The sequence below is a fragment of the Nanorana parkeri genome, unplaced genomic scaffold, assembly GCF_000935625.1.
Source record: "Nanorana parkeri isolate BGI_ZX_2015 unplaced genomic scaffold, ASM93562v1 scaffold666, whole genome shotgun sequence".
NCBI lineage: Eukaryota > Metazoa > Chordata > Amphibia > Anura > Dicroglossidae > Nanorana > Nanorana parkeri.
Genome location: NW_017306934.1, coordinates 934,822 through 961,930, shown reverse-complemented (window position 1 = coordinate 961,930; position 27,109 = coordinate 934,822). Strand labels below are relative to the sequence as shown.

Genomic DNA, 27,109 nt, shown 5'->3' with positions numbered 1-27,109 from the left:
CATGAAAGATAAATGCAGCTCACAGTGTACCCATCTCCTACTCACAGAAAAGTAACTATTTTGTAATTTCCCACAATAATCATATCATTGGATTCTGCCAATCTACTAAAAATGGGTTTTGTGATGGGGCCTCAAGTGCCACAGAGCTCAGTTACACCATTAGCTAGGATAATAATGGAGAAGGGAAATACTGGGTCACCTCACAAAAAGACTGCCTTTGCCAGGGCTGGTGTTCAAAAACTGGAGCAAATTAACAAAATTAGCCGTTTCTTTTGAAAGGAGAAACCTGAGTGGCTGTGTTGTACATCTGCAGATTTGCTCCATCGTGGCTGTGTGAGAGGGTGACCAATAAAGTCAGCACATTGGACAAGCTTTTGACATTGAAATATTTGCATATTCTTAACACGCAGTAAATAAGCTTTGGTTAAAAAAAGCCCTCACTGACCTCTGTAGCTGCAGAATCTGAAGAGAAATTCATCAAAGTTTACAGCAAAACACTTTCAATTTCTCTCAGCATCTCAGCAGCTTCTGCTCCTTGCTACCAGCAGTGTCTTAGCAGCTCAGCTCACCCTGGAGCCAAGCAGTGACCTCTTATCTCTAAAGTTAGTAGAGCAAGTGCACAGGAAGAGAGGGAGAGTAGAGGACTGAGGCTAGACTTCTGCTGTGAAACTGAATGTGATGCACAGTGCCTACAGCTATAGAGGACAGTAAGAGCTTGATTTAAAGCATACTTACTGCTTGTTAAGAAAACAAATATAAATATTTACATGTCCATAGCTTGGCCACAGTTCCACTTGAAAAGAAAGCCCACGCTAACCCACCAGACAGGCATCAGAGGAGTAAGAGGAATATAAGTCTAAAGTGCCTGTCACTGACCCACTGCTTGAAAGCCTCATCTGAGCCAATTTCATGGCCAGTGCCTAAATCTCAGCTTCTACCAGGGGTCAGGCTTGAGAAATATCACATTTTCTGCAAGAAGATCTTTATCTTTAAACACGTTTCTTTCTTTTTAGGACAGAGGAAGGCATAGAACTTTGGTTGTTTGTTTATTGCCGTGTCTCCAATGGGAGATCTCCTCTCACTTTTTGTCAGGACAGGAAGTGATTGGAAATTTCTCCAGCAGGGACACACAGACTGCAACAAAAACGGAAAATGGTTAGTATTAGTATAGTATTTTTACCCGTTGTGTTCTGCCCCTGTAGCACCTGACCCCTTAATTTCTTATCCTCCTGCTGTCATAGGCTGTCAGAGGGACAGAAAGTGCAGTATTTTTTTCCCAGTGGGGTCACAGGCATCAATAATTCAAATCAAAATTTGACAGTATTTTTTTAGGCCTATCCAAAATGATAAAAACTTTGGCTGGAGTTGGGCTTTAAGAGTAGGCCACAGGAGTTGAACGTCATTCAAACTGGGACTTTCATGTAGCAGATCACAGTACTGAGGACACCAATGTGAGTGCAGTCTACACAGTACAGTCACTGCCACCCCGCTCTACTGGTCCCGACTTAATATATCACTGTGGAGCTGCCTGTTAAATAAGATCAAGGCATAAAACTTGAGGGATCCAAATACCCCATCCCAGCAGTGTGCATATTGCCTTCATTTTGAGCTGGTCTGATAAAGCCCGCAGTTTGGCTCTGTAGGGCCTTTTGAGCAAACTCCTTCATAGCTTTGCCAATGGAAGGGCTGACCTGAACCTCCGGATTTGGCATTAACACTAAAACATTGTTTCCCTCTACCCGGTCCACTTTTGAATATTCTCTGTTCGTAGCTAGTGCTAAATATTGGTCCGTTTTGCCTCTGTTCTCTTTGTGTTTTGGTATTAATGCTAGGGCATTGTTTTGGTTAACTTTATGAACTACCACATAGTCCATGGCTCGAGGAAGCATTAAAGAATTCTTCTGGTTGGCCAGTAAAAGGAGCATATCAGGGTCCACGCCCTTGGAATGCAAATCTGCCAAGTCAATATGCTTGTTTTGGCTCTCCTCGCCAATGGTCTCTATTGTCCTAAAGTATGCCTGCTGGCTGTTTTCTCCATTTGGCATCAGAAATGCTGGCGTGTTGACATTCATAGCGCCAAGGGCTAGCTTGCAAATGTCTGTGATGTTGTGGTACGATGAATTTGGAGAAGGGTTATCCATTGCCCTCCCATCGGGCCAGTTAAAAGACTTGTTATCGCTGTAGTCCAACTTGTTATTTTGTAATGGCCAAGGACATTTAGTTGCAGATAAGTCATGAGTAGTGCTGATTTCAGCACTCTCAAAACCCTGGGAAAGGACCCTTTGGTCCTTGTTTCCTTCAGAGGGAACAAAAGGACTGTCACAGCTTTCTCGTCCAGAGTCATTGTCTGTGTCCACAGGAGAAACTTTAATATGGTGGCTTTGAGGGTCCCTTTCTGGACTGGATATGAGGTGCTCCTTGCTATCATCCACCTCTAAAAACGCTACCAAAAGATCTTCGCAGTCAGAGGTTGGGGGAAATCCTTGACAGCCAAAGGCACTCAAAAGGTCTTCAGATTTCCCGCTCTGCCAAGAAACGAAAGAAAACAATAGTAAAAGGGCAAATGAACAACAACATAAAACACAGATAATTACATTCTATGTATGGGCTTGTGTGCACCAGAGTCTTCAGATTAGTCCTTTTTCCATAAATTATTAAATATAAGGATTTAGACTTTTGCACATACATAGTTAGAAATAAAAAACAATAATATGTAAAGTATTTTGCATATCAATACATCAATACAGAAGCATTTTGCATTAAATCTATATGTATCATGCAGTTTTTAGCAATGGCAAATATCTCTCATTATCAGCCATTGCAGGCTCAGAAATGGCTGATGGCAAAGTTTTTCCAGAAGGGATTGCCACAAAATATATCAACCCCAAAGCTTTGTAACTTCTTTGTATAGATTATCAAGCAAATTGTGACATTGAGGTAAATTTAGCATAAATAGATTGCATGCAATCTAATCATAGAACAGATCATTACTGCTCTTTGTGTAACCCAATTCACCCAATAGACTGCAATAACTTTGCATGGGTAGGCAATCTCTGCCATCCAGCTGTAGTGAAGCTACAAGTTTCTCGAGGCAATGCAAAACTCTAACAGCCGCAGTCATAACCTCCAGAGGCAGGATCATAATGGGAGTTGTAGTTTCACCACAGCTGGAGGGCTGATGTTGCCTACCCCTGTATTAGAGACTAGAGGCAGAAAGGAGACTCATAGCGCTGTAGAGCTGCAGACTTTAAATAGAGATGTCATCCTTGGTCATAAGTGCTATAGCTCGATTGTACAATTATCTTTAAGTTTACCAAGCTATGCGAGCCTACCTAAGCAAATCATTACATTTGTATCAGATCAGGCAAGCCTGCTACGTATTTGTTGGCAAATTTTAAAAGGGGATTGTATAATCAGGCTGCTACATGATCATATGTAATTTACATTAGCATGCATCAATGTGTTAATTACCTGATTGGTTAAATGGAATTATAAGCATTTTAGCAGATAAAACTACATGTTTCAACTATCTATTTCTGTTTATTTGGAGTGTCACTTTAATGATCAATAAAAAAATCATTTGAAGCAATATACTATACAAGACATCTGTGCAAACAAGCCCTGGGAGTCATTGGATCACACAGTACCTTGGAAAGTAATAAGCAGTTAGCACATACTTACAAATTATTTCTACATCGGCATCCTTGTAGCTGCCATGACTATATCTTTCATAGTGGGCCGATCTGAGCTGTGTGTGCAGAGAGCAAACAAAATTCCCTTATAATGGAAATGCTCTGCTCTGGATTGCCATTCCTGCTTTGTGATTGGTTTATAAAATGTGCAAATCAGAATATGGCCTAGCAAATGTCAGTGCTGGTTATCAGGTTAAGTCACTGGTTACTCAGGCCTGGATTAGGGCCGGAGGGGCGTTTGTTTCCCTCAAGTTTTGGCAGGAGTATGGTACAATCAACTGAAAGTGGTTCTCTGGGCAAGTTTAAAATGTATTCACTTCTTTCATATACTCTCATAGTGGGCACGTTCCTTCTGAGACCTCTCAGTGGTTAAATTAATAAGCCGCTACCTTTGTCTCTGGTTTCATCTTCACTTCTTGAAGTCTGCCCTGCATAGCAGTGGGCAGGTAGTCAAAGCACTGAACAGCAGAGATAATGGCCATTGCTCTACTGTTTTAATGGCTAGCATTCTTTGATATCTCACAGACCTGTTAAAGCCGGTAGGTAATGGCTTTAGAAACTGTTATTTAGAAGTTGGGTAGAAATTCAGCATTTGAGGCTGCTGATTAAAAATAAAATGGGAGCATGGTGCGTAATACCTCCTATTACAGCTTCATTTAGCTAGAAAAAATACAAAGTGACATTTTCTATTGCATTAAAATAACTTTGTATGAGTTAGAATTTGCGGTTAACTTTTTAAGGAACTCTGAGAGCCAAGTAAGGCCCAGGTTTCAGACTGGCTGGTAGACAGGGCAGGCTGGCTGGTCCAAAAGGGCGATTGGAGCCCTGAGATATAAAGTCACAATATAGGCTTATTTAACAAGCTAATGCAAAGAGTGGGGAGGAAGGGTATACTTGTTATGGCTAGAGGGGTAAAGTTGCACAGTTCTGTTTGGTTTCTCACTGGGGACATTTCCCTTCACTTATTGTTGTGTCACACAGACAGGAAGTGATGACAATACTTCCCGACTGTTACAAGGTACCAAGAGAAAACTTGACATTGACAGAGGTTTTAAGTAGGGATGCACTGATACTAGTATCAGTATTGGTGCCGATACCGAGTATTTGGGCGAGTACTTGTACTTGCCCAAATGCTTCTGATGCCTGCCCGATAATGAAACTTCCAGTATCAGGAAGCAGGGCAGCCAGTCATTACATGCTGCCCGGCTTCCTTAATGGGACTTCCGGTATCGTTACCAATATCAGTACTTGTACTCGATACAAAAAAACAGTATCGGTGCATCCCTAGTTTTAAGCCTATCCTACTTTACATAACTGAGAAAGACTTGGTTCCATCTGAATTTTTGAGAAGACCAAGACCTCACTGCTGTCCATGCTCTTAGGAGTCAGCCTACAGAAGGTATAATAGGTGAAGAAGTTTTAAACTTGTCCAGAGAACACTTTAAAAAGTGGTTTCATTGAATATTACTCAGGATATGTCAAACCAATATAACAATCCAGAGAAATACAGTCAATAAAAAGAAGAAGAAATACAATAAAAAACTAAAACTGGTTAGTACTACTGTCTACATGTACCATAACATAGTGGTTAAAGTTGATAAAATGGCATATGTCACTTCACTTGAGTGAGTATTGGAAATACAGTATGAAACAAAGTTCTGCTTATACAAGTTAAAATCAGGTTGCAAGATCTCTGTACTATCTCCTAAATTGATTTAACAAAACTATACCATATGGCCAAACATTTGTGGACACCTGACCATCTCACCTATATGAGCTTGTTAGATATTCCATTCCAAAACCATGACATCAATATGGAGTCAACCCCCCTTCCCTCTCTTGGGGCTAAAACAACATCGACTCTTCTGAGAAGGCTTTCCATATGATTATGGAGTGTGTCTATGGGAAATTGTGCCCATTCAGCCAAAAGAGCATTTGTGACATCAGATACTGAATTGGGTGAGGAGATCTGGCTGACAATCGATGTTCCAATTCATCACAGAAAACTTGACAAAGGTGCTAACCCTACCCCACTATATCCAAAACTGAGAAAAGACTTGACTCCATCTAAATTTCTGAGCAGATTGAGAAGACCAAGACCTCACGCAGCCTTCTGCTTCCACTAAGGAGTCAGCCTACAGAAGGCTCAGTAGGTGAAGAAATGTTAAACTTGTGTGGATAACACTTTAAAAAGGGGTTTTATTGGAATTAAATATTTTCCTGGGATATTTCTCTATCAGTATACTGTTCGTCAAGCCAAAATAACAATCCAGAGAAATGTATATACAGTGAAAACTGGTTAGTACTACTGTCTACATGTACCATAAAATAGTGGTTACAGTTTACAAAATGGCATATGTCACTTGATTTGGGTATTGTAGATATGAAACAAAGTTATGCTTTTATAAATTACAATCCGGTTGCAAAATCTCAGAACAATCTACTAAACTAATTTAACAAAACTATACCATATGGCCAAACTTTTGTGGAAACCTGACCATCTTACCTATATGAGCGAGGCTAAAACACCATCCACTTGTCTGAGAAGGCTTTCTACAAGATTTTGGAGTGGGAATTTGTGCTCATTCAGCCAAAAGAGCATTTGTGAGATCAGATACTGAATTTGGGTGAGAAGACCTGGCTAACAATCAGCATTCCAATTCATCCCAAAGGTGTTCAGTAGGGTTGAGGTCAGGGCTGTGTGAAGGCTGCTCAAGTTCTTTCTACTTTAACTCAATACAATATGTCTTTATAGACCTGGTGTTGTGCACAGGGGTGCAGCCATGCAGAAAAGGTAGATGTTGATAGAACTACAGAAGATTTTACATTCAGATTTTATTGAGTGTGGTCAGCTTAGAGGGAACACTGTATATTCAATGAGAACATGTTTTAAGTTAAAATTGCAATATATAGTAATATTGATGCAACTTTGAGTTTTTACATGTTTACGCAATATGTTTGTTACTATATTAAATATAGTGATTTCAATGTCAGTTTCCAATCCCTTTAACTTCCTTCTTAATGACTGCTGAGAAAAGATATCTGTCAAATAGGGAGTGTACTGGTTTCAATGAACTGGCTGACCCACAGACTCATATTGGAAGAAGAAGCAGCAACACAGCCATTGTGTAGCACTGTCCCTCATATACATATTTACCTACACATTGAAATGATCAAAATCAATGTTAAAACACACTGGGAGGGATTTATCAAAACTGGAGCAGACAAAATCTGGAGCAGTTGCCTATGGCAACCAATCAGCTTCTCTCTTCAGTTTGTTTAGTTAAGCTTTAAAAAAGGAAAGGTGGATGCTGATTGGTTGCCATGCACAGCTGCTCCAGATTTAGTCTGCTCCAGTTTTGATAAACTCCCCATTGATAATAATTTTTTCATGTATATCTAAGCATTAAAAAGACTATGCATTCCCTCTAGCAACCCTGAGCACTTAAATAAAGCAGTCCCTTCACTTTGAGTGGCCTCTGAAAACACAAGAAAATGCCCCCACACACATAGCATATTCATCTCTGCATGTGGGTGAGCTATAGTTCAGGTAAGTTTTCCTACCAAACTCATCACACTATGTCTGCACTGAGTTGGGTTTGTGCACAGGAGAGCCTCCATCCTGAAGCTGAAAATGTCTGTGCCCTGGTGTTCCAATTTATACCAAAGGCATCCCTACCAAATACATCAAACCATGTCTTTATGAAGCGGGTTTTATGCACAGGGGCGCAATCATTCTGGAAGAAAGGGCCTTCCTCAAACTGTTACCACAAGGTTGAAAGTGCAGGATTATCTAAAATGTCTTTGTATGATGTAGTATTATCAGGACCCTTCACTGGAAACACTTGAACTCAACCCTTGGAGGGGTGTCCACATACTTTAGGCCATATAATATATTCTACAGTACTTTTACAGGGGAATTTCACCATTCAACATCTTCTTGGGAGGAGGAACTGATGATAAACTGATGTTAGCATTGCAGTCACACAAGCAAAGCAATGTCGGACCCTTTTAGACAGAAGCCTATTTAAATACTTCCCCCGCCATAAAAAAAACTGGAGTAAAGAAAAAGAAAAACAAAGAAAACCCACTTAACGTGGAAATAACTTAAACATTCCTAGCAGAGAGAATTCCATTAGAACCCGGGACACCAGCACTCCATTCCATGTCAGCAATGCTAACCACTTCAGACAAGCACTGCTGGTGCCATCATTCTTAAAAGGTTTGACCGCTTTCAACTGAAATTCTATAGAAGTATATAGTAACAACCCATAGTAAAAATATTTCCTTCATCCAATCCACCTTCATGAGTAATTTCCTAGATACCTGGCACTGTGTCAGGAACTCCTGGGAATGTGCCAGGAAAACAAGTTTTCCATTTTCAAGAAGGAAAAGAAAAAATAACTTTCCTTGCTTAAAAAAAAAAAAAAAGCTCTTCTTCTCTACATATATATTTTATGGCATTTTACAAATGTTACTATCTGCTTCTGCTAACACAGGGGTGGACAATTCATTATGCAATTTTGAAGCATTTGTCTGGAATTTCATGTTAGAATAGATTTAAAGCCAAATATTTTTTTTCTTTTAAGAAGAAGCTAAAAACTTACTATTGCAGTAGGGCTACCCCTGCACTGCAATGGCTAAAGGAGAGCTATGAGGTGAGTGCTTTTCACTCATCCTCATAGTTCTAGCCGACCTGTGACAATGAGACTGTCACAGGTTGGCTCAGTAGATCGGAAAGTGAGCGAACACATACTGCCGTTCGCTCACTTCTCGATCCTGTCACGGCTCTCTGCTGTGACAGGGGAGGGGCTGGATTCCCCCCTCCCGGCTCCGATCCGCCAGCGTTGACTTGCGGAACGGACGGGGGAGGGGGCTGGTACAGCTGGCTCTGCCTCTAGATAGGCAGAGCCAGCTGTCACTCACACAGCTGGGCGGATCCAGACATAATTGTAGCTCGCGGTATACTGAGCTTAGGGTGATGGGAGGATGCTAGTTTGTGTCCTCCCGTTACCCTAAGGTGAACTATGGGGAAAAGCCCTAACCCCATAGTTCTCCTTTTAAGTGCTCATTTTTTCTAGGGTAGAGGTGATAGTCACCCGCACACCAAGGTCCAATGCATCAACACATCCTTTTATTGAAGGCAGATACACATGGCAACACAAGTATGTTGTCACTATGTTATTTTCCTGATGAAGGGACATCGATAGGTTCCAAAACGTTGCTCATACTTATGATGCCATGTGTGTCTGCCGTCAATGAAAGGCAGACATATTGATATATTGATACATTGGAACCTTGGTGTGCGGGTGACTATCTCCTCTACGTTTGAATATGTGCGGCGCCAACCGCACGTCTTTCCAGCACCCTTCTACATACTACAGTGGGATTTTGGTCTGGTGTGCAAGGGCATATCTGTTTTTTGTGGCGCACACTTCACCTGATTCTCAGTCCCGTCAGGCTGCTAGACACTGCTTGTCTCCTTTTCGCAGGTCTTACCACTTCCCTTACTTCTATTTCTCATGAGAGCATTTTACTTGGATTTCATTACATATGTATTAGATATCACTGGCTACACTATGGCGCATGTTTGTGCTGCTCTCTTTTTCTGATTTTGTTTGGCAGTTTTCCTTGGAGCTCTTATCCCTCGCCCATAGAACTGGCTGCATTGCTTCTCCATAAAATAAAGTGGATCCCTATTTATAGGACAACCTCTGCCTTACATTTAATCATTGGATTTTTTATATGCTTGTTGTAACCATTTTGGAATATAATTTGTTTATTTCACTATCCGTCACCTATTACTATCACCATTCTCTTCGTTTTCTTGTGCAATAGAAAAATACTTGTTCCTAACATTAGGAATCCAGCCATGTTTTGATTGCTAACATTCAGAATCCCGCACTGCCACCTGTAATCAGTATAAAAATGTGCGGGGCCAACAGTGGTGTTATGTGAATCCAAAAATAAAAAAACAGCAATTTTTTGTATTTAAGCTTTTATTGCTGTATGTCTTACCCTTTCCCAGGGACATCCCTATGATGAGACGGCCTGAGGCTGTTGCTTTGGGTCACGTGGGGGGTGGGGGGCATGGGCAGGCAGGCACACTGCAATGTTTGCTGTGTGCCTGCAGCCCCCTTTTCAGCCAGAAAATCCCAGGTTGCTAAGAGCCAGGTGGGGAGATGTGTAAGGGCCATTCACATCTCTCCACCCAGCTCTTAGCAATCTGGGACGCTTTTGCCTGCGTCCCGCCAAGCTCCTGGCAATGAGTGATGTTGCCCGCAGGAGATCTGCAGGACGCCGGCAAGAGCATACCATGTTGCTAAGAGCTGGGCAAGGAGATGCAAAGCCCTTACACATCTCCCTGCCCGGCTCCTAGCTGAGTCACTCTCCACCACCCTCCCACCAAGGTGCCTCAGGTGCCAAAAGGGAAACATTTTGCAGTTGCCACCAGAACATAAATAAGTGGGAAATCTCCCCTGTTCTGGTGAAAGCAATTGTGTAAAAGGGGATTTCTCTTCCATTTGGAGATATCCTCTTACATCGTAATGTTTTGTCAAGACAGGGATTGAAGGGCAATTTCCCAAACAGGACAAGGACTACTTAAGAAAATCCTGACACCTTTCCCTACACTACTTAAACAAAAGTTTGGCTACAGATAAACGTTAATGTTTCAGTATCCTCCCACTCTACTACGTGTGCATTGACAAGACTCACCTGCATCCTTTCAGTGCCATTGTCCAAATCATTGTAAGACAAATGATAACGGACAGCACAGCAATTGATATCCACAGTGTCATGTCTCTTTTCCTTGGACCTTGAGTGCACAGAACAATGGGTCAATCAATAATGGGTCAGAAACAGCAGTCATAATATACAGTTTATCAAAATGACACATTGATATGTATTAGAAGAAATCTAATATAATGTGTATGTCCAGCCAAATGTTTTCTTAGTTGCAAATAGCAATTGAAACTTGACAGGTGTTCTAACCTTCTCCACTCTATGGGGGGGGGGGGGAAAGTTTTAGGCTTGACATACAGTTAAATAGAAATTGTATATCTAACACAATACAAAAAAAAAGAACCCTACCACAGATGTTTAAATACATCATTTTATCATAAATGGTAAAGATAAATGTTATATATAATCACAGATTTAATGATTTAATTAAGACCTCCTGCTCTCTAGCTCTTTAATTACCTCCTCCCATGCTCGCCTCCAGGACTTCTCCAGAGTGTCCCCCATCCTCTGGAACTCCTTACCCCATTCTGTCCACTTATCTCCTATGCTGCCCACCTTTAGGCGATCCTTAAAAACCCATCTCTTTAGGGAAGCCTATCTCATCTCAACATAACTGCCCTTTTACTTCTTCCAATAACTCAATCTAAACAATTATTACCTTTTGTATCACTTGCCCCTCCTACTAGATTGTAAGCTCTCACGAGCAGGCCCTCCTAACCCTATTGTACTGAAATTGTATTGTATTGTAAATTGTATTGTAACTGTACTGTCTCCTCCATTTTGCAAAGCGCTGAGCAACTTGTTGACGCTATATAAATCCTGAATAATAATAATAATTATAATAGTTATATAAAATAATACAATCATATTTATAAATTAACATTTTTTTATTTTCATGATAAAATATTGCATATAATATTAGTATATAGACAGTATATACTACATAAACATCTGTGATAGTAACGCAAGGAGGTTTTTTACTTTTCTGTTTCAGAGATTTATTTACCTAATGGCTGCAGATGTGATCTGGGGTGCTGAACTATGTCAAATGTGTTTGTAGTGTATAGTCACTCACAAGACAAACATTTCCCAGCACTTATACCAGCAAGCCAACAAAAAAAACCCTAAATCTATACTGTTTAAACAATTTGGATTTAAAAAATTATTATTTTTTCATTTTTTTAATGTTACATTATAAATGATTTTCTTGCCTACACTTGAATAAAAACGGAAACGGTGCAAGCTGAATACGACAATTATTTATGTATCATTCAGAGTTTTCAGGTCTTCGATTAAAGTTATACGGAGGTCTCCAAGCTGCCAGGCACTTCAAGCTGCTGACAATGATAAATTCTGGTTTGAGCAGCGATACAATGGTTTGATGGGATTTTATAATAAAAGTATCATTTTTATTTTATTGGAATGGGTAAGTACTCTAAAGCAAGAAAAGTTCTTTAAAAAGAAAGTGGTACCCAGTCAATTATTTTTGTTCATATTAACAGTGTTTATTGTATGAGCTTCATCAGCTGATGTGAACCCCTAATCATATGTAATATATATTAGGGCAATACCTCCACGAATCTTTATATAGCTTTCCTCGCTCCATTCACTCCAGAGCTTGTTGCCAGTGTTGCATCGGACCTGAAACACATAGTCCTCTCCGGGAGTCAAGCTAAACAACTTCAGCTTGGTTTGATGGTCAACAACATGCTCCTACAAGGTAAGATGATGAAATGATCAGCATCCTCTTGCAAAAAAAACACTGTACCATGTGTATCAAAGCACGAGTATTCACAAAGGTCTGTATTTCCCACATCTACCAATTAAATTTGACCTTTTAGATGTCAATTGTTCTTGGTACTATATACCAATGTTCTTTGTCTTCATTCTTTCTCCTGGGTCCCTCCTACTCCTAGCAAAGCTTCCTCCACATCCAAACATAGGTACCATAAACTTAACTTCGGTCCAAGAATCAGGTCAAGTGTTGCTACGTAAAACAGTTGGCTCTGAAACTGACTTGTAAGTCATTTAAAAATTATAAGGTCCTCTTTACAATAAAAAAATCAGTAAGCCACACTAAAGATCTAAATGGAATCACCTTTACAGGAAAAAAGGATGGAGTGTTTTCCTCATTTCAGTCATTTAAATGAGAATTATGAGGCGAGTGAAAATCACTCAGCCTCATAATCTGAGCCGACCTGTGACAATGAAACTGTCACAGGTCGGCTCAGTAGATCGGGAAGTGAGCGAACACATACCGGCGCTCGCTTACTTCTCGATCTATCCGTGCAGGGAGGCGTGACTTTCACTCACGGCTCCCTGCAGGGATCCCCCCTCCCCTGTCCGATCCTCCAGCGCTGATTGGTGGAACGGACAGGGCGGGTACAGCTGGCTCTGCCTCTAGATGGGCAGAGCCAGCTGTCACTCACGCAGCTGGGCGGATGCAGACAGAATTGTCGGGATCCGTTCCAGCTGCGGCGTCTCAATATACCGCGAGCTGTAGCTCGCGGTATACTGAGCTTTGGGTGACGGGAGGACGCTAGTTTGTGTCCTCCCGTTACCCTTAGGAGAACTATGGGGAAAAACACTGACCCCATAGTTCTCCTTTAACTGTGTGTGGAACCTTAGAGCTTTCTACTGACAACATACCAGTAAGCTATCTGACCCCCTGGAGTACCAGCTTTGCCAGATTTACACACGGCACCTTCTGGTTGCAAAAGAGTAAATATACGATTATATTACAAACGTATCTGTAATATTTTAGAATGATCTGAGAGTAAATCTAAAGAAAAATGCATTAAAACAGAAAATGTATTTTTGGCCAGATAACATTTCTCTGATATAAAATATTGGGCTCTCACCTCCCACACATGCTTCTTCTCTTCCTTCAGGCGGACCTGATACTGAAGTGTGATCCAGCCCATTTTCACATCGGCCTTCTCAGGTGGGACCCATGTCACCAACAGGTAAGGTAGGCTGGCCTTTTCGGTTTCGTAGTCAAGGGTCAAATTTCTGGGTGGGTAGGTTTTCACTAAAGGAAATAAAGTCTATTATTTAATATAGAGAAGCCCTAAAACACACGCGGAAATTAGTAAAGAGAAACAAACACAAGAAAACTGCCTAAGAGTGCAGGGAGAGTGACCACTTTTCAGGTTCGGACCTCTTGTGCATGTGAAATGAGCTAGTTTATAATTTGGCCCTGCTAGTCTCCTGACTAGTGAACTCTGATGCCTGGATATTTACAGTCTTGTCAGCTGGTGATTAAAGCCCAACTCTGGGCTTGGGTGTCACATACCTGTCTGATCAGCACCTGTTCGGGGATTGAACCTGGATCTCTGGTGCAGAACCTAGCCATGCAGCCACTGGAAGGACTTGGTTTCTGCTTCCGCTTCTTTGTACTCAGTAACTCTCCTTGTGGACACATTGGCTCCACCTGCCATCCAGCTGTACAAAATCTGCAATTAACTCAGGCTTTAACCACTTGCTGACCGGGGTGTTTATACCCCCTTCCTGTCCAGGCCATTTTTCAGTATTCAGCGCTGCGGTACTTTGACTGACATTTATTCCGTCATGCAACGCTGTACTGAAAAACATTTTATACCATTTTTTGGGGACAGATAGAGCTTTCTTTTGGTGTTATTTAATCACCACTGGTTTTTTTTTTAACTAATATAATAAAAAAAGTACAGAAAATTTTGAAAAAAAACCTGATCTCCCTACATTATGTTATAAAACATTTATTATTACCCAATTTTTTGGTAAAATATAAAAGACGGGGTCACGTCGGGTAAATAGACACCAAACATGTCAAGCTTACAAATTGCGCGCACCTGCGAAATCGCAAAAAAACTACCATACCCAAAATTGACCATAGCCGACACTTTAAAAGCTTTTACCGCTCATCAGTTTAGTGTTATCAGTGATTAATGGCCCTAGAATTATTGCTCTCACTCCGACGTTCGCAGCGATATGTAACATGTGCGGCGCAATGTATGTAATCGTCGTTTTCGCATGTAGGCGGACTCGACGCATGTTTGCGGGTGCATGTGGGGGCGGGGGACTTTAATTTTTTTTTTTTATTGCTTTGATATGTGACTTTATATTTAATTTTTTTTTAACTTTAATTTTTTGTAAACATTTTTTCCCCACTTAACTTTATTGCTATCACAAGCTCCCTATGTGATAGCCAATTTGCAGTGACAGGTCCTCTTTATGGAGACATCAGGGGTCTTTAAGACCCCCTAATGTCACCTAGGGACCCCCAGAGAAGCTGATGAAGCAGAAACAGCCAGTTTCTATACCGGAGAGTGACACTGAATGCAGGAAGTGATGTAATACACATCACTGCCTGCATTCCGAAGAGGAGGAGGAGATCAAACGGAGCTCGTGTACTCACACCAGGAGCAGCGAAGCCCGGGATCGCCGGCTGCGGCGGAGGGGGGGGGCACACCCGCACGCAATTACAAGAGATCGGGCGTCTCTACAGACGCCTGAACGGTTGTATGTAAACAGCCATCTCTGGCTGTTTACATAGAAAGCTGATTTCTAGCGACGGGCACGTGCGGAACGGGATGGGACGTCTAAAGAAGCCCACCCGCCCTCAAGAAGCCGCTGTCCGGCCGTTTAATTATAACGGCCGGTCAGCAGGTGGTTAAATACCAGACACTTCCTGTGCTCTGAGCCCGTTGATTTGGGTTAGTTTCCTGTGTGAGCCTATCTCTGTGTCGTTTGCTGGATTTACACCTTGAGTCTTGCATGTTTCCTGACTATTCTGCCTGCTGATTTTGTACCTTGCTGCCCATTTGTGCCAAGACCTCTGCTCCGCCTCACGACTTCTCTCCTCGATCCCGACTTTGTACCTTGCTGCTAGACTGTTGCCGACTCTGCCTGCCTGGCCACATCTTCTCCTTATTCTCAGTTTAAGCTCCACTTCGGACTACTACTATACTACTATAGGTGCGTTTCATTGGGATCCTTCTGCTTATTTGCCCCCACCTCCCCATTGGAGAACCCCCTGACCATTAAAAAAAAAAAATAGCACTGAGTGAACCCTGAATACTACAGGCCGCTGCTCTCTGCATTATTCTCCTGTGAGTCCCAGAAAAATGCGATCTCAGCATCCAGTAGAATTTTTACCAGCACCTAAATGTTTGTGGGAATAGGGTGTACCTGCCATGAACACTATGGGGTGGATACACTAAAAGCAAAAATACTGTTCACTTTGCAAGGGAATGTTCCCTTAGCTTAGTGAATAAAAAACAAAACAGTATTTTTGATTGCACATGATTGGATGATGGAAGTCAACAGAACTTTTACCTCATTCATCAAGGAAAAATTCCCTTTGCAAAGTGAACAGCCTATTTGTCTTGAGTAAAGCAACCCGTACTGGTCAAGTTGACATCTACACTAGAATAAGTGGTAACATCTCTAAACTTGCCTGTATGGATCATATCTACTTTCTGTGTGGAAGAGTAAAACCTCTTTAGGAAAACTTAATGGTTCTGGGTTATCTTTATTGGGTAAAACTGATGACCATTATAGGTCAATGTCATTGATCAAATGTAGCCATGTGGCCATACACGATCAATGATGCCACAGCCTTCCGCCCCTTTGCTAATGTCCCCCTCCGCAGCTGAAATGGCGGCTGAGGAAGGAGCTTCCTTCCATGTTCGCAGGAGCCCAGGTTCGGATCAGCTTCTGCCCGAACATGAGCTCATCAATAGTTATTACCAGGCGCCCACAGCATGTGTAAAACACATATATGCATACACAGGAATATCGGCAATCATTTTATCCTTCTATAAAGGCAGCTTACAATGCATGTGTAAGCCAATACAGAGGCTTTGCCTACTCAAAATAACATGTATGTATTGTAGCTATATATTATGTAGCTATAAATAGACATAGGCTGTAGGATTGCAGAGCTTGCCAGCTAAGTCTGTTTATGAAGTATATCGGTGCAGGACGCTGGCTCAGGAACAGACAGTTTATCCATTAGCCGAGGTTGTGTTTCAGATGGTGACATTTTCTGAAAATGATTCACGCTGCAATAAAACCGACTCTTCATCTGTACACACCCGAGAATAAATAAAAATAAATCTCGAATTCTCATCTGAATCATTCAGATGTATAGCTTATGTGATTGTTTCATTGAACATTTACATTCCTTATAGGTTTGTGTGTTTTTATTCTTCTCTGATCACAGACTTATTCATTCCAGAGGCTGCTGTGGGCTGCACTGCACGTGCCAATAGTGTATTTTTTTCAATGATTTTTAGTAATTAATTTAATGTTTACACGAGACACATTCTTTTAGGTCTTTCAAATTTGTATTAGTTTGGCATCCAGTGTATCAGCAGCTGAATTTCATGTACAAATTTGCACATGCTTTCTAGATCACCAGATGCAATTGCAATTCCCTTCCACGGACTAGTAAAATAGGTTTAATGAAAAAAAGTATATTGTTTTCATTCATGTCATAGCAGACTTCCTCTGATGCAGTCAATGTACTAAGATACAGAAAGAGTGAAAACACTTGTATTATTGTGTATTATACACCTGTAAGTTTAGGTGTGATTAGGGATTCCTGCGTCAGGAATTTGTGTTTTCCTACAGCAGCAATTCCTAATCTGACATTTACAAGCGTCAACTGTCACCCATTCAACTTAATGGTCAGGTGGCTGCTGCATGTAAAAGCCTGCACGCCGCATATATGGTATGTGATATAATTACATGCAGTTAGAAAACAACTACTCATCCTGGATGCACGATTGTGTCCAGGGATAGTGTCAACTGATCATAATTATTCATAATTATTATAGAGCACAGCTGTGTGTCTCTATACCCCAACATCTGTAAAACCTCGGGGGACACAGGACAGGAGAAGGAAGGCCTCTTACTAGCTGTAATCCTTGTTGTGCCAGGCTTGAGCAACCCTGCCCACCACTGGGCAGTGATGACATGAAAACCTGAATCCTGCAGGATACGGCACCTTTGGCTTTTTATTAAGAGATTCAAAATGGAGTTGGATAAATCAGTAGCAGAAAACCCCTTTCGGACCGTTTCACATTAGCAGCGCGGCCCTACTAAGTGGCCAGAGGTGTAAGTAACTTGTTACAAAGCATCTCACGGTTTACCTTTTTTTTTTCCCAAAGTGATATTTGATTAATTTAATTTCTATTCATATGTGCAACGCGCTGCACTGAAAAAGCATACTGTATGTCCTACTTTTTCTCAGTGCACACCTCTGCAGTTCCATGGTATGAACTGACATCTCGGCAGGGCAGCCATCACAAATTTTGGGGCCCCTTACACAGCTTTAGGCCTGGGTAATGTCATTCAAAGTACCGCAGCGCTAAATACTGAAAAATGGCCGGGACAGGAAGGGGGTGTAACACCGCGGGTTTCAAGTGGTTAAAAAATGTTTTTTGAATTTTTTATTGTTACTTTAATTTTTAAAAAAAATTTTCACACTCAGCTTTATTGCTATCACATAGGGAGATAACAAGTCCCCTATGTAATAGCAAATATAATGTGACAGGTCCTCTTTATGGAGACATCAGGGGTCTTGCAGACCCCTAGTGTCACCTAGGGACCCCAAAGAAGCTGATGAAGCCGAGATCTGCTTCATCGGCTTCTTCTTCTGGCTCTAGGACCCGGAGACTGTGTACAGTGACACCAGAAGTGATGAAATGCACCTCACTTCCGATGTCCAGTGATCGGAGGAGAGATCCGTGGCTAGAAGCTGCTGATCTCTCCTCCGATCTGTCAGTGGAGACCCTCCACGCCGGTCCCGGGCTCACACGAGGGACAGATGAGCCCGGGAAGCTGACGGCAGCACCGACGGCTGCAGAGGGGGACACGGCGCCGTATTGTACAAGCGATCCAGCGTCTATACAGACGCCGGATCGCTTGTATTTAAACAGCAATCATGGTTAAAAAAAAATACACATATCACACACTCATTAAAAAACACACACATAGCTTCATTAAAAAAAATAAAAATACACACACATTAAAAACACACAATAAAACACACTCACAACTAATAATAGTTCATAAAAAATGTCCCCCTCTCCTGCTTACCTGTTTTGCAGGAAGGGGGGCTGCATCCCTGGGCTTCAGTGAAGAATCAGTGTGCTCTGCACACTGGCTGGTGCAGACATACTAATCGCTCCCTGCATGTTAGCAGAGGCACCACGAGGGAGCGATCAGTATGGTCTGCATCAGCAAGAGATGCAGATCATACTGATTCCCCACCAGGGAATGATTTTCATTTAATATATATACTGCTACTCGCGGCGGCCATCTTTAAAAACCTAATGTGCAGTGGACACAGGGGGGACACCGGAGGCTCGCACAGCATCCGAGGATACGATGTGGAGTGTGCGGGCCCCGGCTTCCTACGGTGCTGAGGGGCTCGGCCGCCTTCAGTCACCTGTACGGCCGTCATCCAGGTAAGGTTTGCGGGCCCCTGAGGCTGGGCGGGCCCCTTTCTTGAGTGTCGGCCGTACCCCCCTAACGGCGGCCCTGCATCTCGGGACAACATGTGTTGGGACTACATTGGGCATCTGGGCCCTTAAGCCACATTAGGCGCAGTTCACAAAAGCTAAAACATCAAGATAACGTCTTTTATTTTTGGATAAAGTGACAGTTATTGTTAGCCCAGTCCAATGATATTTGAAAATCACAGTCACATGACTGTAAGATAAGATACTGAATTGAGCCTATTGTGTATTCTCAACCATTCAAGACTAGTTCACGTTTTCTAGAACAGGAAAATGTGACGTACGAACAGCCTTAGTTTTTTTTTTTTGGTTTTGTATCCTCTTACCGATATCCACCACCTCAAACCGAAAAACAGTGGACACGTTGGATCCCAGTGCGTTTGTTGCTTTAACGACGACAAAGTAGTACACCCAGACAGAGGAATGGGCTTTATCAAAGAAGCAGGTGTTTGGCCCTGAAGAGTGATAGTCCGGGCACTCCTTTTCTACCTTACTCCTGAAACACAAATGCAGAGATATACAATGTTTAAAGTGGACTTTGCAGTAGGAATTCAAGATCCTCTTACAATATTAGAGCCACTCCCCCATAATAAAAAACACATTTTACTTAAAGTGACACTAAACTCAGGAGTTAAACCTTAAAAATATACTCAAGTACCTTAACTATTGCCAAAAATGTATCTTATTTGTGTATCACTCGGCTGTAGATCCTCAAATGAGCTCTGAATTGGTGCCGACGCTGTCCTTCCTTCTGGAGGGTGGCTACATTTGTTCCCTATGTCCCTGTGTGTGCTGTAAAGAAGTCACCGCTCCAAGCTCGCTCCTGTGATGGACTACAATCTGAATTCAAATGAGTAAACTAAATGTGAGATTGTAGTCCATCACAGGAGCGAGCTTTGAGCAGCATTTTCTCCGCTTGCACTGCACTGGAACGGAGCGCATTCCTGTACCTCGTGTTCCGATGCGGGCGATCGCACTGCGGGCGGGGGGCGTGTCTGTGGTGCCATTGACATGAATTGCACTGCCACGCCCCCTCCCGCCCCAGAACGGGGCCCAGCTTGATCTATGCTCGAACTGTGCCGGAACGCACTGGATATGGTGTGACTGGGCCCTTAAACATCAAGGAGAAGCATCCATTGTAAGTGATTTCATCAGTATGATTACATATGAAGAGCCACGGACAGAGTCAGCCAGTCATTGATTTGTACATGCTTCCTATCCGCAGCTAATCAGAAACACCTGGCCGTACCTGCCGCAGAAATACACTGATCTAGTCAGTGTATGGCCATGAATGGCTGTGTAAATCAGCTCTGATTGTCCAATCGTACTGCTGCACATACTCAGCCTTGTGTATACTCCATGTTGCTCCAGTTTTAGTTTGCACAGAGACACTCCCAGGTACACAGCCACATGTTTCTCTATATTTGGTGCTGGGTATTTTCATGTCCTCGCAGCTAAATGAGGTAGCAAAGGGAAAAATAGTATGTGCTTCTGGGGGGTCCAGGGGCACTAAAGAAGAACTCAGGGATTTAAAAAAAAAAAAAAAAAAAACGTATCCTTGCAGTGGGGCAACCCCTGCAATGCAAAGGCTAAGTGCTTGTTTTGTCTAGGGGGACTTAAATAAAGCAAATATACTCACCTGATCCTTGGTCCCATTGAGCTGCTAGACCGGTCCCTGCAGCCTCTTCTCCCCTGGGCTCTGGCGGTCTGTATAACTTTTATTATAACTTTTATTTTATTGGAATGGGTAAGTACTCTAAAGCAAGCAAAGTTCTTTAAAAAGAAAGTGGTACCCAGTCAATCATTTTTGTTCATATTAACAGTGTTTATTGTATGAGCTTCATCAGTTGATGTGAACCCCTAATCATATGTAATATATATTAGGGCATTACCTCCAGGAATCTTTATATAGCTTTCCTCGCTCCATTCACTCCAGTGCTTGCTGTCAGCCTTGCATCGGACCTGAAACACATAGTCCTCTCCGGGAGTCAAGCTAAACAACTTCAGCTTGGTTTGATGGTCAACAACATGCTCCTACAAGGTAAGATGATGAAATGATCAGCATCCTCTTGCAAAAAAAACACTGTACCATGTGTATCAAAGCACGAGTATTCACAAAGGTCTGTATTTCCCACATCTACCAATTAAATTTGACCTTTTAGATGTCAATTGTTCTTGGTACTATATACCAATGTTCTTTGTCTTCATTCTTTCTCCTGGGTCCCTCCTACTCCTAGCAAAGCTTCCTCCACATCCAAACATAGGTACCATAAGCTTGACTTCGGTCCAAGAATCAGGTCAAGTGTTGCTACCGTATGTAAAACAGTTGGCTCTGAAACTGACTTGTAAGTCATTTAAAAATTATAAGGTCCTCTTTACAATAAAAAAATCAGTAAGCCACACTAAAGATCTAAATGGAATCACCTTTACAGGAAAAAAGGATGGAGTGTTTTCCTCATTTCAGTCATTTAAAGGAGAATTATGAGTCGAGTGAAAATCACTCAGCCTCATAATCTGAGCCGACCTGTGACAATGAAACTGTCACAGGTCGGCTCAGTAGATCGGGAAGTGAGCGAACACATACCGGCGCTCGCTTACTTCTCGATCTATCCGTGCAGGGAGGCGTGACTTTCACTCACGGCTCCCTGCAGGGATCCCCCCTCCCCTGTCCGATCCTCCAGCGCTGATTGGTGGAACGGACAGGGCGGGTACAGCTGGCTCTGCCTCTAGATGGGCAGAGCCAGCTGTCACTCACGCAGCTGGGCGGATGCAGACAGAATTGTCGGGATCCGTTCCAGCTGCGGCGTCTCAATATACCGCGAGCTGTAGCTCGCGGTATACTGAGCTTTGGGTGACGGGAGGACGCTAGTTTGTGTCCTCCCGTTACCCTTAGGAGAACTATGGGGAAAAGCACTGACCCCATAGTTCTCCTTTAACTGTGTGTGGAACCTTAGAGCTTTCTACTGACAACATACCAGTAAGCTATCTGACCCCCTGGAGTACCAGCTTTGCCAGATTTACACACGGCACCTTCTGGTTGCAAAAGAGTAAATATACGATTATATTACAAACGTATCTGTAATATTTTAGAATGATCTGAGAGTAAATCTAAAGAAAAATGCATTAAAACAGAAAATGTATTTTTGGCCAGATAACATTTCTCTGATATAAAATATTGGGCTCTCACCTCCCACACATGCTTCTTCTCTTCCTTCAGGCGGACCTGATACTGAAGTGTGATCCAGCCCATTTTCACATCGGCCTCCTTAGGTGGGACCCATGTCACCAACAGGTAAGGTAGGCTGGCTTTTTCGGTTTTGTAGTCAAGGGTCAAATTTCTGGGTGGGTAGGTTTGCACTAAAGGAAATAAAGTCTATTATTTAATATAGAGAAGCCCTAAAACACACGCGGAAATTAGTAAAGAGAAACAAACACAAGAATACTGCCTAAGAGTGCAGGGAGAGTGACCACTTTTCAGGCTCGGACCTCTTGTGCATGTGAAATGAGCTAGTTTATAATTTGGCCCTGCTAGTCTCCTGACTAGTGAACTCTGATGCCTGGATATTTACAGTCTTGTCAGCTGGTGATTAAAGCCCAACTCTGGGCTTGGGTGTCACATACCTGTCTGATCAGCACCTGTTCGGGGATTGAACCCGGATCTCTGGTGCAGAACCTAGCCATGCAGCCACTGGAAGGACTTGGTTTCTGCTTCCGCTTCTTTGTACTCAGTAACTCTCCTTGTGGACACATTGGCTCCACCTGCCATCCAGCTGTACAAAATCTGCAATTAACTCAGGCTTTAACCACTTGCTGACCGGGGTGTTTATACCCCCTTCCTGTCCCGGCCATTTTTCAGTATTCAGCGCTGCGGTACTTTGACTGACATTTATTCCGTCATGCAACGCTGTACTGAAATACATTTTATACCATTTTTGGGGGACAGATAGAGCTTTCTTTTGGTGGTATTTAATCACCACTGGGTTTTTTTTCTTTACTATATAATGAAAAAAGTACCGAAAATTTTGAAAAAAAAAACCTGTTCTCCCTACATTATGTTATAAAACATTTATTATGACCCAATTTTTTGGTAAAATATAAAAGACAGGGTCACGTCGGGTAAATAGACACTATACATGTCAAGCTTTAAAATTGCGCGCACCCGCGAAATCGCAAAAAAGCTACCATACCCAAAATTGACCATAGCCAACACTTTAAAAGCTTTTACCGCTCATCAGTTTAGTGTTATCAGTGATTAATGGCACTAGAATGATTGCACTCACTCTTATGTAAACTTTTTTTCCCCACTTAACTTTATTGCTATCATATAGGGAGCAAACAAGCTCCCTATGTGATAGCCAATTTGCAATGACAGGTCCTCTTTATGGAGACATCAGGGGTCTTTAAAACCCCTAATGTCACCTAGGGACCCCCAGAGAAGCTGATGAAGCAAACAGCTGCTTCACCAGCTTCTCTCCGGTTTCTGTACCGGAGAGTGACACTGAATGCAGGAAGTGATGTAATACACATCACTGCCTGCATTCCGAAGAGGAGATCAAACGGAGCTCATGTACTGAGCTCCGTTTGATCTCCGGCCGCAGAGCTGCTGTGCTGGTCCCGGGCTCACACTGGGAGCAGCGGAGCCCGGGATCGCCAGCACCGACTGCGGCGGACGGGGAGGCACATACCCGCACGCAATTACAAGCGATTGGGCGTCTCGCCAGACGCCTGAACGCCTGTATGTAAACAGCCATCACTGGCTGTTTACATAGAAAGCTGATTTTCTGTTCGTGCGCGCCGCCTAACGGCGGGCACGAGCGGGACGGGATGGGACGTCTAAAGAAGCCCACCCGCCCTCAAGAAGCCGCTGTCCGGCCGTTTAATTACAACGGCCGGTCAGCAGGTGGTTAAATACCAGACACTTCCTGTGCTCTGAGCCCGTTGATTTGGGTTAGTTTCCTGTGTGAGCCTATCTCTGTGTCGTTTGCTGGATTTACACCTTGACTCTTGCCTGTTTCCTGACTATTCTGCCTGCTGATTTTGTACCTTGCTGCCCATTCGTGCCAAGACCTCTGCTCTGCCAGCACCTTGCTGCTAGACTGTTGCCGACTCTGCCTGCCTGGCCACATCTTCGCCTTATCCTCAGTTTAAGCTTTCAAAATGCTGGTGTGAACCGGTCCTAAAGGGGTTTTCCTGGTTTGGTGCCCCGGCTGCAATAGACAGTGACTCACTCCTGTCTCTCAGGCTTAACTGTAGTAGACAGGGACCGCTGCCGTTGTGTTCGGCAATATCCGCACCTGGTTTGATGGGTCTATTTCCTTCGGAGGCTGTGGAGATTCTTTGTTTTCGTTCTCACCCGAACGTGTAAGGGTCAACAAAGGGTGTCCTGGGAAGCTGAAACACACGCTATCCTGACGCGTTTCCCCCCGATGGCCGGGGCTTCTTCAGAGGGGCGTGTCTATTGCAGCCGAGGCACCAAACCAGGAGACAAAGGCGAGCCAATGCCAGTGTGATTACACACAGCTCCCATCCCCTGCCGTGTCACCGGGCACACTGCTGTGGAAACCCCACCACACTCCACTCTACAGTGCGGCCGCTTATGTTGGGAACCCTTTTGGAGGCTCCCCTTCTGGGGTTGAAACCCCTATTTTGCACAGTGGTGTGAGTCCAATTGAACGGGGAGGCAAGCACTTATGGAACTTCAGATTCACCAATGAAATAGATCCTATGGAGTGAAACTGCTGTATAAGGATACATTCTTTCCAAAACAACTACATGCATGTATCGTTGTGGGATCTAACCAGGATTATCTTTTTACCGGTTACGTACAATGTGAGTACAGCTCCTTTTTTCTATTTTTGATATATCATTATCTTACTCACATCAGAGACTTCCTGCCCCGTAGGAGATTCAAATGTTCAGTACCCGTATCATTATATTCAGGTGATTCCAGGGAAGCGTTTTTTAATTGTTTTTAAATGTCGTGTTATAGGTGTCTTTATAAGTATAGTGTTGACAACCATTAAACTTTGTTATAATATATTACTCATTGTGATCTATTTACTAGACCATCTCCACTTTTTAGGGATTTCTGTTTACAGGGGACTGTACTTTTTTTGAATAAGTGTATTGAAACCCTAGAATTTGGTCATTACTATATATTTTTACTCAGCGTAAAGCTCCTGTGTGTTCCCCTTTTTTCTTGAAATACTTGTCAAAATGCCCTGTTTTTTTCCGCCCTCACCCTGCTGGCGGCTGCCTGACTTGCCTTGCGGTAGCGCCGGGCCTGACTGCATGCCCTACTTTTTCTTAGTGCACACCTCTTCAGTTCGATGGTATGAACTGACATCTCGGGACAACAGGACATCATTGCTTTTTCTATGTGTTGGGACTACATTGGGCATCTGGGCCCTTAACGCACATTAGGTTCAGTTCACAAAAGCTAAAACATCAAGATAACGTCACTTATTTTTTGATAAAGTGATAGTTATTTTTAGCCCAGTCCAATGATATTTGAAAATCACAGTCACATGACTGTAAGATAAGATACTGAATTGAGCCTATTGTGTATTCTCAACCATTCAAGACTAGTTCACGTTTTCTAGAACAGGAAAATGTGACGTACGAACAGCCTTCGTTTTTTTTTTTGGTTTTGTATCCTCTTACCGATATCCCCGATCTCAAACCGAAAAACAGTGGACACGTTGGATCCCAGTGCGTTTGTTGCTTTCACGAAGACAAAGTAGTACATCCAGAGATAGGAATGGGCTTTATCAAAGAAGCAGGTGTTTGGCCCTGAAGAGTGATAGTCCGGGCACTCCTTTTCTACCTTACTCCTGAAACACAAATGCAGAGATATACAATGTTTAAAGTGGACTTTGCAGTAGGAATTCAAGATCCTCTTACAATATTAGAGCCACTCCCCCATAATAAAAAACACATTTTACTTAAAGTGACACTAAACTCAGGAGTTAAACCTTAAAAATACATTCAAGTACCTTAAAGTGACATTAAACCCTCAGATTTTTTAACATAAAACAATACTGTAATGTGCGCCTTACTGTAATCCATGATTGTTTCCCTTCTCTTTGCTGCTCTTCCTTTTAAATCTGTATCTCTTCTCATGCTGAGCAAAACTTCTGTTTTGCAGCAGACTGCCTTGTCTCTGGAATGGATACATGGTGTCTGTGTGCAGGTTCACAACCTAAGCCAGCACTACAGGAAGAGGCACTCAGCTGCAAAGGGAAGTTCTCCCCCGGCATGAGAAGAGATAAGGATTTAAAAGGAAGAGCAGCAAAGAGAAGGGAAACTACCATGGATTACAGTAAGGCGCACATTACAGTATTGGTTTATGTTACAAAATCTGAGGGTTCAATGTCACTTTAACTATTGCCAAAAATGTATCTTATTTGTGTATCACTCGGCTGTAGATCCTCAAATCAGCTCTGAATTGGTGCGGACACTGTCCTTCCTTCTGAAGGGGGGCTACTTTTGTTCCCCATGGTCCCTGTGTGTGTTGTAAAGAAGTCACAGCTCCAAGCTCACTCCTGTGATGGACTACAATCTGAATTCAAATGAGTAAACTAAACGTGAGATTGTAGTCCATCACAGGAGCGAGCTTTAAGCAGCATTTTCTCCGCTTGCACTGCACTGGAACGAAGGGCATTGTGTTCCGATGCGGGCGATCGCACTGCGGGCGGGGGGTGTGTCTGTGGGGCCATTGACATGGATTGCACTGCCACGCCCCCTCCCGCCCCAGAACGGGGCCCAGCTTGATCTGTGCTCGTTTTTTTAGAATTTACTTTTTTATAGTTTTTATCTTATTATTGTTTATTTTCTATAATTATTTTCTTACTTTTTACTTTTTAATCACCTTTTTATTTATTTTTTATTTAATATTTTTTTTTCTTTAAATCAATTATCAGGACGTAAACATTCTGTGTATAGAGCCGCTCATCTGTCCCTGGCCGTAAGAAAAGTTCCTTTATTGATTACATATGAAGAGCCACGGACAGGGTCAGCCAGTCATTGATTTGTACATGCTTCCTGTCCGCAGCTAATCAGAAACACCTGGCCGTACCTGCCGCAGAAATACACTGATCTAGTCAGTGTATGGCCATGAATGGCTGTGTAAATCAGCTCTGATTGTCCAATCGTACTGCTGCACAT

The 27,109-nt window shown here is 42.7% G+C and overlaps 1 protein-coding gene across 1 annotated transcript; it reads right to left on the bottom strand.

Moving 5' to 3' along the window:
• Positions 1 to 1,353: 1,353 nt before the first annotated feature.
• On the bottom strand, positions 1,354 to 27,109 carry PRLR (prolactin receptor). The gene is made up of 11 exons (XM_018563456.1): positions 27,021 to 27,109; positions 25,607 to 25,776; positions 22,131 to 22,300; positions 20,836 to 20,977; positions 20,108 to 20,168; positions 19,270 to 19,439; positions 13,298 to 13,467; positions 12,008 to 12,149; positions 10,410 to 10,509; positions 4,998 to 5,082; positions 1,354 to 2,525 (listed from the first exon to the last, which is right to left on the bottom strand). Exons 1-11 carry the CDS (start codon positions 27,107 to 27,109, stop codon positions 1,542 to 1,544), a joined length of 2,283 nt encoding a protein of 760 aa, XP_018418958.1. The 3' UTR covers positions 1,354 to 1,541.